At 37.2% G+C, this 12,180-nt stretch overlaps 1 protein-coding gene across 4 annotated transcripts in view; it reads right to left on the bottom strand.

Annotated features, from left to right (window-relative positions):
• The window catches only part of EYA3 (EYA transcriptional coactivator and phosphatase 3), a 117,860-nt gene that overhangs the window by 57,073 nt on the left and 48,607 nt on the right, over positions 1 to 12,180 (bottom strand). For 2 of the 4 annotated variants that reach the window (XM_004025279.5, XM_055389422.2), the window contains 3 exons: positions 11,374 to 11,440; positions 8,085 to 8,221; positions 347 to 484 (listed from right to left, as the gene is read on the bottom strand). In XM_004025279.5, the coding sequence (XP_004025328.1) occupies positions 347 to 484; positions 8,085 to 8,221; positions 11,374 to 11,440 (342 nt within the window). The remainder of the gene's footprint in view (positions 1 to 346; positions 485 to 8,084; positions 8,222 to 11,373; positions 11,441 to 12,180) is intronic. The other 2 variants (XM_004025280.5, XM_055389428.2) reach the window with 1 other exon arrangement.

Genomic DNA, 12,180 nt, shown 5'->3' with positions numbered 1-12,180 from the left:
GCAAAATTCCAATCCATGGAGTCTTCTGCTCATTTATAGGACAAAATGCCACTGAAAATAGACTAGAACAAAATCAAGGCGCTTTCTGGACACCAACATGCAAAAGGGAAGGCTTCAATTCTATTAAGCAGCTCACATTCAAAGGCTAAACTACTTATAAACCACACTCCTAAGCTGTGGTTTGCCTAACACAAAAAGCATGCACAAATCCAAGTATCACCCCCTTTCTACTTTAGAAGACAGAGCTCCTGTATTATCCAATTTGTTTGTTTGGAGATACAGGTAGATTAAAAACAAGAAACAATAATAATAATTTCAAAACACACACACAACCATGCCTATTTACCTTGAATGGGATAAGAATAATGTGCTGGGCTTGGCTGGCTTGTGGTTAACCCTGTAGTGCAGGTAAGAACACTGTGTTGACTTGGAGATGGAGTCTGAATTAAACCACTTTCAGGTTTCATACCTGGCCACAATGCACCTGAATCAGATAAATTGGACCAATTACAAACAATACACTGGGACTGAGGAGCATGGTTATGCTTTCAAATATCAGCCAGTAGGTTTAAAATCTAAATCTTAAAACAAAAATAAATTTGCTTGTAAGAGAAAATTATTGAATCTCCCACTTGTAATATATCACAAGCAAATAACACTTTCAAAGAATTAGGGGATGAGGCCAAAGAAACAAAAAGCTTGCCACAAATCCCAATATGTATATAAATTCATTTCAATGATTGGGGGAAATTGACCAGGATTCAGAAAAAAAGAGTTATTGACACCCAACTGGAGTATCTGTTATAAAGAGTGCCTGATGTTCATGTACAGTGATAAATAATTTATCCAAACTGTCAAGGTAGGAGACATTCCATATAAGTTTAAAATTCACTTACCCATTAAACAAGGACCAAATTTTTCTAAAATATATTAAATACTTCTCTGCCTTCTTAAGCTGGTTATTTTGTTACTTTTGTTTCTTCTGATTAGGAAAGACATACCTGCTTATTTTTGTAAATTAAAAACATTACAGAAATACATAATTTAGGAAAAAAATACAGTCATATATAATCCCATCATCCAGACTTAACCACTATTAACAGTTTGCAGAAGAGTCACCCAGATGATTTCTTCTTCTTCTTTTTTTTTTTTTTTTTTAAATAAGATGGGGTTTTGCTTTGTTGCCCAGGCTGGTCTTGAACTCCAGGCCTCAAGCGATACTTTTGCCCCAGCCTCCTTTAGTGCTGGGATTATAGGCATGAGCCACTACACTCAGTCCAGATTTCTTCTATGTATTCACTAATCTTCTTTTTAACAAAAATGGGATTGTGATTTTTTGTTGTTGTTGTTGTTGTTAAGAGACAGGGTCTTCCTCTGTCACCTAGGCTCAAATAATCCTCATGCCTCAGCTACAGGAGTAGCTGAGACTATGGGTGTGTGCCACCATACTTAATTTTTTGTAGAGGTGGGGTCTTGCTATGTTGCCCAGGCCAGTCTTGAACTCCTGGCCTCAAGCAATCCTCCACCTTGGCTTTTTAAAGTGTTGGGATTACAGGCATGAGCCACTGCCAGCCAAGGACTGTGTTATACATAGTGTACATAATTTGCTTTTCCACATAATACCTCTAAGATTCATCTTTCCAACTCAGAACATATAAATCTATCTCATACTGACAAACAACATAGCTGTTCATTTTTATTTTCTTTTTATCATAATGCTCCTGAGTGACAATCTTTCTAAAATATATTTATATCCTTTCCTGCCTTCTGAGCAGGGAGGAAATAGCACACATACCTTTAGATTTTCTCAGTTACTGTTTCAAAAATAAAAACTGTGCTGTGCTATATATATTACAGAGATACCGCAGAGGCTATTGTGATGTGTAAAGACAATTGTTTAGTACTAAATATAACTTAATTATAGTTCTGATTTTTAGGTTCTAATTTCACTGTTTTTCCCCTGTGGTCTGTCACTTCTTGACTTCCTTAGCTGTATCTGCCTTTTAATTTGCAATAAACTAGGCAACCATAAACAAAGCTTTGCATCTGCATCAGAGTCCAAGGATATTCTTTATGACTGAAACACTCTTAAGTGCATGGTTTTGGTGATAATTTTGGCTACACAAAAGCCTACTTTAAAAAAAAAAAGATTTTTTTTTTTTTTTGAGATGGAATTTCGCTCTTGTTGCCCAGGCTAGAGTGCAGTGGCACGATGATCTCAGCTCATTGCAATCTCCTCCTCCCAGGTTCAAGCGACTCTCCTGCCTCAGCCTCCCTAGTAGCTGGGATTACAGGTATGTACCACCATGCCCGGCTAATTTTGTATTTTTAGTAAAGATGGGGTTTCACTATGTTGGTCAGGCTGGTCTCGAACTCCTGACCTCAGGAGTTCCACCCACCTCAGCCTCCCAAAGTGTTGGGATTACAGGCATAAGCCACCATGCCAGGCCCCAAAAATCTTAATGCCTGGTTGTTCACTGTGTTCTGAATAGCTATGGTTACTGGGTTAGTGTAGTTGAAGCTGATAATTAGGTCTAAGAAGGTTCACCAACCAAACACATTCCATGTATGATATCAATACTAAGGTTAGCCATGACTTCAAACTCAACATTAACTCATCTCATTTATTTGCTCCTACTCTGATAAACTAGGAGTGACTGAATTTATAGCCAATGAACACATATATGCAATTAAAAATATAATACTTTGAGAATGAGAACCTCTGCTTCACCAGGGCACTGAGATACTTCAGTGCAACTCAGATTTGTCCAATTTGTTGATAAGTACATTTAGGAATAGTAAAGAGAAATATGAAAGTCTTAAAAAGACCAACAGTGGGATATGATAATCATTTCTTAATTTTTTTGAGACAAGGTCTTGCTCTGTTGCCCAGGCTGGAGGGCAGTGGTGCAATCATAGCTCACTGCAGCCTCAACCTCCTGGGATCAAGGGATCCTCCTGCCTCAAACCCCCGAATAGCTGGGACCACAGGCACACTACGCCTGGCTACTTTTTGTATTTTTGCAGAGACAAGGTTTTGTCATATTGCCTAGGCTGGTTTCAAACTCCTAGCCTTAAATGATCCTCCTGCCTTGACCTCCCAAAGTGCTGGGATTATAGGTATGGGTCACCGTGCCTGGCTTTGCCCCAAACTCTTAATGCATAAAAAGAAAATGTAATATTCTTTTCTCATCTATTAATCACATGAAATAACTTATTTTAAGAGACTGAGGAATACTGACATCGCTAGCATGAATTAGAAGCGTTTGCCCCATCATAATCCATGATCATTTAAATGTCTTGTCCAGATTAGCCATAATTAAGATTCTTGCCATGTCTGATTTTCAACAATAAAAATATTTGAGAATGTCATTTTTAAAACATTTATGATGTAAAATGTGAGTATCAGTGCTATGATTCCTGCTGATTGTATATCACACTTTTTGGTAAACAAATTGCTATTTCAATGTCACAATAACTTTCAGATTTATTGTCATCACTGTGATTTCTTTTTCCAAAAAGGTTTTGACCCTAAGGTGGTAGACTTATAAACATGTTTATTTTTACACTATATGAAAATAATACCTTATTAATAACAATAGTATCAACTGAGAATGCTTTGATAGTCTCCCTCTTATAAGATCAAAAATTAGAACACAAATGTCCAAAATAAGTAGGTGATAGCTAGCTAGTTTTGAATATCTTTGGCCAGAAACACAAAGTAGATGTCTAATATATAATTATTGTATGAGGAATAAAAAACAATACGGACAGTACCTCCAGCATCACTGTAGACCTGGCTCTTCAGACATGCAAATCATCTTCCTCTAAAAGCACCCCTCCCAGAATTCCAGATAATAGGCAGCATGATCCAATGGTTTGACTCCACAGCACTATTGCTCATAGTAAACAAGGAAACCAAACCCTAATTACAGGACTCCCAGTCCACTGCTCTATGCCAACAACTACCAAGTTTCTCAAGTACTTTTAAGCATCAAGAGCCTGCTGCAGAGAAACTGTCAAGCTAACAATGGGTAAGTAAGTCTGTCTCTGAGTGCTTTCCTGATGCCCCCAGAATGGGGTCTTATCACAAACTCTACCCAAGTTTCTCAGCACAAGTACTTCACTATTGATTAGTCACTATCCAAACTAATCTCATCAGTTCAATTTATAGTAACACGTATAGTGCTCTTTAGAGATTAGTCTGGTGAGGAACTGAAGTACACACCAATGCTAGAAAAAGCACATGAAAGGATATTTTAGCTTGTTGATTCAGCAGCTCATTTGGATAAGCTATTATAAATAGAAAGTAATTTAATGTAAGTACTTTTCCTGATTATAAACAAAGTATATGTATATATTTTTTAAAACGTCTGTAGGAAAAACAGCCACTTTTTTTGCTTCCAATTATTCTTTATGCACATTTTTTTTTTCTTTTTAGAGGCAAGGTCTCACTACATTGTCCACACCAGAGTGCAGTGGCTATTCACAGGCATGATCCCACTACTGATCAGCAATGGGGTTTTAACCTGCTGTTTCTAACCTGGGCCAGTTCACCCTTCCTTAGGCAACCTGGCGGTCCCCCACCCCCAGGAGGTCGCCACATTGATGCTGAACTTAGTGAAGATACCCAATCAGCATAGCGCACTACAGCCCAGGACTCCTGGGCTCAAGCGATCCTCCTACCTCAGTCTCCCAAGTAGCTGGAACTACCGGCATGCACTACCGCACCTGGCTATACACATATTTTTTAAAATACTAAATTGGTATTACAACATTGTGTTTTTGCTATTACACATTGCTTTTTTCAATTAATAATACACTGTTTTCTCAAGACCCTAAATATTTTTTAAGAAGATGATTTATAATGGCTATGCAGCAGCCATATACAATTTAACACATACCTTAATATTCAAGTTTTAGGTTTTCAATTTTTTCATATTATAAATAATGCTTCAATGAGTATGTTGGTCAGCACATTTTTGTGGGTATCTCTAATTAGTTCCATAGGATACATTCCCAGAAGTGAAATTACTGAGGGAAATGAAATGAACATCCTTAAGGCTCTTAATGCATATCACCCACTCCTCCAACTCACATTAAAGTTCTTTTAAAAGAAATCAGAACAGTGGCACCTAAAGGCATATTTTATAACTCCCACTAACATTAAACAAGTACCCTTTTCCTTACACATACTCCTTCAGATTCCTAGAAGTTAAACTTCTAATCCCCTTTCTGCCATCCCACCCCATTTGTATACAGCTCTGGAAAGAATATGATCAGTGTTTCTTTACTTTAAAAGATTACTCATCATATAGCCTTCTTAGATTTCTTCTAGTCTTTTCTTCTTTCTTCAAGAGGAGGAAGCTTTTTAATTTCAAACTCAACTCTGAGACCATCTTTTTGATATAGACCTAAAGTTATGAGCACTTCTAGAATGAAACAATCCTGGGTTCAATTATAATCCCAGGCTTTTACTAATTGTATGAACTTTGGGCACATGATTTAACTCTGCTTCTCCCCTATAAAAAGGGATAAAGCTAGCTTACCTCTTAGGGCTGTTCTGAGGATTACATGAGACAATACTATACAGCGTGAAATACTTATTCTTAGTACACAGCTTATTATAGTAAATAATAGAGACAAAGTAATATTATTATAATGAATTTTTCTGAAGCCCTATTTGCATCTGAAATAAAACGAATTAGCTAATCTGAAAACAGGCAGCACTAAGATGACACAATGTATCAAAATCTTGATTTCGAAAGAAAGAAATCAAGTGTTTTCTCCTACTTAACACATTACCAAAAAAAGCCACATGATAAAACACAAGAAAACATCTTTTCAAAATACAGTCACTTTTAAAAGTTTTACAAACCTCTCTTATAATTTCTCTGGTAAATTCTGAGAATATGCCATCTCTATCATTCACATTACCCCAACCAAAATCTCTCTCCAGTAAGTCTCATACATTACTTAAAGTCAAATTTAAGCTAATGATTATCTCTTTCTGAATTACTAATAGAAGAAATTGGGAAACACAAGTCTTCCTTGCCCTCAAATATTAAACAAAACCAGATTATTAAAGGAGCCTATTATTAACAATATTACCAGCATACAATATAAACATGTATCCTTCAAGGTTTTAATAGAGATCTATTTACTTTACAGAATTTTTTTCTTTTTTAATGTACTATTATTATTATTTTTTTTTTTGAGACAGTCTTGCTCTGTCGCCCAGGCTGGAGTGCAGTGGCACCATCTCGGCTCACTGCAACTTCTGTCTCCCAGGTTCGAGTGATTCTCATGCCTCAGCCTCCTGAGTAGCTGGGATTACAGGTGCCCACCACCATGCCCGGCTAATTTTTTTTTGTATTTTTAATAGAAACAGGGTTTCACCATGTTGGCTAGGCTGGTCTCGAACTCCCAGCCTCAAGAGATCTGCCCAAAGGGGGCCGGGCGTGGTGGCTCATGCCTGTAATCCCAGCATTTTGGCAGGCCAAGCTGGGCAGATCACTTGAGGCCAGGAGTTCGAGACCAGCTGGCCAAAATGGTGAAACCCTGTCTCTACTAAAATACAAAAATTAGGCAGGCTTGGTGGTGCACACAGTGAGACTCTGTCTCAAAATAATAATAATAATAGTTTAAGGGAAATATAGTGACCATTTAAAAAATTAATTATATCTAGGATCCATATGCACACAGAATTATCTGAGGTATTCCATAAATCATGCTCAGAGATGTAATAGGAGTTGTATTTAATATTGAACAGCAGGAATGATCAACTGTTGTAAAGGGCTAATAATAATAATTCAAATCAAAACAGAAGATTTAAAAAACTGTAATTTAAAAATTATAATTGCTAGCCTATTATTAGTCAACTGTTGAAAAATCAGCTTTAAATAACCAAAAAGAAATAAACACAAACATATTCACAGAGGGGTCTTTCAAAAGGTCCATTCAGTGTTGGCTGGTTAATCATATCATAAATATAAGATCTGAGTACCCTGGCTGGTACTAACAGGCATGGAAACATGGATATACAAATGGGGAAACAAGAAAATTTGTTTCCCATTTCATATGAAGTTATCAACCCCACTATTATTAAACATAATTCCCAATTCTTATTTCTAGCAGTTACCAGGAGCCAAAGAATTCTAACAAGCCTAAAAGTAAGAAAGCTGCCAATATCATAAAAGAGTAGCCAAACGGGTCAGGAGAAACAGGAATGCAGAAACTAGATGCAGGTACATTAATACATCCAGAATCTATGTGGTCATCTGTCTGGAAAATTTTTCTAATTCGTAGCTTGATTAAATAAAGTCTATAGAAATATAATTTTGTTACATATTACATATTTTTAAATAATATAGTATTCTTTTAATTTTCTGGCACCCATTTCAGGAAAGCAGGGAAGGAGCAATGAAGCACACTGCATTTACACGCATAGAAAAATAAGCACAGATATTAAGTGCCCAAAGAACCTTAAAGTGACTTCTGATAAATCATTTTAATTTATAGTTCATGTCCAAGACACCTAAAACCAATGAAAATAACTCCCTAGGCACATAAGGTTATAACAAAATTGGGGGTTTCCGGTATTCTAAAATGACTTTTTGGTTCAGCAGAACAATATCTGATCAGTTTTGGGTGGGGTTAGGGGAGAAAGGAGAGGGAGAAGTTGGCAACAAAAACCCCGCAGAGCAAACTATGATACATATTCAGACTACCTGGTGTTAGCAAGAAATTGGCCACCTCGAAATATATTCATTATGCTTTCCTAATGATAGTACCATACTACATTGTATATAAAGTAAGTCAAATCAATAGCAAATCCTCAAAGAATTTACCAAACACTTAAAGATTCCAAGCTTCAGGGTCAAGACTTAGTACATACAAAATAGCTAAATGAGTACTGAAAAACTATGATCTTTTTATTACATGCATCAAACATACTGTTGCAAAGTTGCATACCCAACCACATATGTAACTAAGTGCTTTGTAAAGAATGATGCATGGCTGATCAAAGTTTCTGGGGAATAAAATCAACATTCTTAGAAATTGTTTACAATAGAGTGCCTTACCAAAAGGAGGTAGTCCATACGTTTGGGTTGCCTGAGGGTAGACAGCATAGGGTTGAGTCTGCTGTAGTGTCTGGTATTGAGTCTGTCCAGGGTAAGCAGTTTCCGAAACAGGAACTGAGAGAATATGTGCATAAGGTCTGGAAAATTTCATGAAAACAAAAACTTTTGTGTGATTTACTTTAGTAACGAAAAATAGGTAAAATAGCTACCACCACTAACAGCAAAGAATCTGCAACAAGGAGACTAATCTTCCACATAAAATGGCTCTTTTCAAAAATTTTTTATTTTTGAGACAGAGTCTTGCTCTGTCGCCCAGGCTGGAGTGCAGTGGCATGATCTCAACTCATTGCAGCCTCTGCCTCCCCGGTTCAAGCAATTCTTCCGTCTCAGCCTCCCAAATACCTGGGATTACAGGCACCCACCACCACGCCTGGCTAATTTTTGTATTTTTAGTAGAGACGGTGTTTCACCATGTTGGCCAGGCTGGCCTCAAACTCCTGACCTCAAGTGATCCACCCACCTTGACCTCCCAAACTGCTGGGATTACAGGCGTGAGCCACTGCACCCGGCCTAAAATGGCTCTTATGATCAGAAAGTAGAAGCCTTTCCTCCTTTCCACGTTCTCCTATCATCAACCCAAGGAACAATTTTATGAAAAATTTAATAGTTCCAAACATCCCTCCAAGTTCCAATTATCCTACAAACATTTCTAGTGTGCTACATGCATGGCCCTATGTGAGACACAAGGATGGATTAAACTTATGCATGCTCTTATGCCTACATCTAGAATAAAATCCTAATATAACAGAAAACTAAGAGAACAAGATTGGCAATTGGCTCTCATTCTCCACCCTGCCCCTTGAACCAAACTAAAGTTCTGAGAGGGAAAGTGAGACTGGAAAAGCGGGTGAGGCTGGTGGAGAAAAGGCAAGCAAACACATCAAAAAACGGAAGTAGAGATGGGTTCCAATATCCTCAAATCAAGTCTACAAAACAGAACCCAGATAAGTAACAAAATCTGGGAAGTTCCAGACAGGACTCAATCTCCTCAACGATATTTAAGTCAAGGCATACTGCCACTAGTTGGTGCCACCATATCAGGGATAGCTAGAGATTTCAGCAGTGAAACTCCTGGGACTTTACACTAGCTAGCAGATATAATCATTTCATCCATGATATTGCACTGAATTTTTAGATACCAATTATCTCATTTGGTGAGTTACACTGTATATATAAGTAAAAAAGAAAATGCTATTTGTACCATGTAAGCATAATAAAATATAGCAGGGGGTGTTTTAAAGGGGAAATTTTTTTTTTCACCTTTGGGGGTAGAGGAAAATGAAGAAAGGCCATAAAGAAGTGATATACTAGCTGAGCAGATAAGAGGCACAGAACTGGGAGAGAAAGGGTGTTCTAGGACAAGAAAAAAGTCCTGCCAGGGTATAGAGTAAGGAAAGCAAGGGCTTCGGCCTGCAAAGAGCACAGATAACTGAGGGAAGTATATTAAGAGAAGTAGCGAGAGAAAGGAAGCAAAGACCTTGAATGCCAGGCTAAAAGGCAAATCTGAAACTGAGAGCCACTGAAATTATTAAGCAAAGAGTGACAAGATCAGAGCTGTTCTTTAATAAAGATTATTTTGACACTGCTTTGTAAAATGGTTTAGAAAGGGAGGAGAAACTGGAAATGGAGATCCAGTTAAAAAACAGTTCAGATAAGTAATAAAGAGGTCTGAATTAAGATAGAATAATTAAGATAGCTAATAAGGAATTCTGAATGTAGCAGGTATGCAAATACTTTCTGAATGAATAAATGAATTTGGAATCTGCAACATATTCACATCTCAGTAGATTCTAAAAAACTGAATTTAAAAATAACTATTCTTCTTAGCCAGATCTGAGTCCAGGAAATAGCTCAGGTTAGAGTTGTTACTCAAGTCACATGGGAATGATTTAAATCTTAGTGACCTTAAATGGATTAATCTCCAGATATGGTAAAGACCATAATGTCCTTTTTCATGCAGAGTCTTTGGAGCCCAAAGCTCAAATGTGTTTTCACATTTAGTATCTAATTTCTTCATAATAATCTCAGAGAATAGGTTCAGTCATTTCACAGAAGAAAGTCACATGAAAATGATTAGCCCAAGGACACCATTAGTGTTAATACCAGATTAAAAATTAGAAGAACTCATTGGGTTGACTTTTTAATTAGTTTATTTTTTAACTAATGAAAATTCAAAAGGTAAAAACAGATATAACCAGGGAAAAGAAAGACAGTTTCCTTTTTATAACAGCCCCATAAAGTATCTCTTGCTTTTGTTACCAATTTCTTTATGTATCCAGCAGCTGTAAGCACATAAGCACATATCCTGGCTTAATAAATGCACTTGTATGTGTCTTTGTATGCATAGGTCCACTCTTTATTACGCACAATAGGTAGCTTGGTATACACACTGTTCTGCACCTACCCACTTTGGAGATGAAAAACCTGGCTGATATTAATGCTGATCTTACCCCATGAAGGCCCAAAACATAACCTCTTAGTGACTTTAACCCACCAAACCTGTCTAACTTCAAGCCCGGTTCTACTCTGAGGACATTCTTCAATCAAGAAACTGAACACAGGCTGGGCGTGGTGGCTCACGACTGTAATCCCAGCACTTTGCGAGGTAGGCAGATCACCTGAGGTCAGCCGTTTGAAAACAGCCTGGTCAACATGGTGAAATCCCATCTCTACTAAAAAATACAAAAATTAGCTGGGCGTGGTGGCATGCCTGTAGTCCCAGCTATTCGGCAGGCTGAGGCAGGAGAATCACTTGAACCCGGGAGGTGGATGTTGCAGTGAGCCAAGATCGTGCCACTGCACTCCAGCCTGGGCAACAGAGTGAGATTCTGTCTTAAAAAAAAAAAAAAAAAAACCGAACACAGATTGGACTGAGAAATTCAGTCTTGTTTTTATTAATCTGTATGCTATATGTCAAGGTACAGGACAGAGAAAATGATCAGAGGTCAATCAATCATATGGTTGATCACTAACACTATTTTGCATGTTCAGTGCCTACTCATTTTAGAGTAAGCTTTTGTGTAAAATGATCCATTGCAGACAACCATCTACTTTTTAAAAGGATACTACATAGACTATATTTAGAGGGAATTAAAAATTGGAATGATGATAGAATAAGAGAGGTAAAAATAATTTAAATATCTATTATTTTAGAGGAAAAACAATATTAAATTTTGCAATGAATCTACAGAAAAAGCATATGCATTTTGGAAATAATTATTCAACTTACTTTGCAGAATACATTTGTGAGGTATAATCATTGGATGAGCGAGGGATGTAATCGGTGCATGTCATAACTGAAAGAAAGATAATATCACCAGGTTAAAAAGTTAGAACATTTCGAAAATGGAATGGGAAAACTGCACATCTCACTGTATAGTCTTTCAAACTAATTAACAGAATACAGCTTGGACACCAGATAGAAAGACTATGTGGTAGAAAATATCTCACTTTTTTGTTTATACATGTGTTTATAGACTTCCAGAGGCAGTTAAAAAAAGAAGGGTGGGGTATGGAAAAGAGCTGAAGGTTGGTAAGGATCTCTACCTTTACCCATTACTGATCTAAAATAATAGATGAAGCAACCTCCTAAGCTTTCGGCTATGCTGACAGGCAAACTTAAAAAGCAAGCTTTATGTCTGGAAAACCACATTATTCTACTTCAGCTTATTTGTTCTTTGAGTGCTTACTATATTGAGTAAAAGCCTTAAGAATGACTTGCAGGAAAACAGATTTGGGGGAAGCACCCAATCTTATTTTAAAACCACTGCTACTGCTATGCATAATCAACAGCAGAATAGATGCAAGTATGCTTCTATACTATTATTTTTTCTGTTTTGTAGTGAAGGCTTTAAGTTTGGCAAATCACAGACAGACGTGAGGAACTGATGTGATGCTCTGATGAACTCTCAAAGACTTTTCCAGCTATTGTCCTCTTGACCCCCATGACTTCATCTGGAATAGCTGCTATGAAGGCTTGACTCTCATGATTACTACTTCTGGTATGAATGCTGTAAATATCTGATTAAAACTGAAC

The sequence above is a fragment of the Gorilla gorilla genome, chromosome 1, assembly GCF_029281585.2.
Source record: "Gorilla gorilla gorilla isolate KB3781 chromosome 1, NHGRI_mGorGor1-v2.1_pri, whole genome shotgun sequence".
In the NCBI taxonomy this organism is placed as follows: Eukaryota; Metazoa; Chordata; class Mammalia; order Primates; family Hominidae; genus Gorilla; species Gorilla gorilla.
Note: the sequence above shows the minus strand (reverse complement) of the source record. Positions and strands in the feature narration are given on the sequence as shown.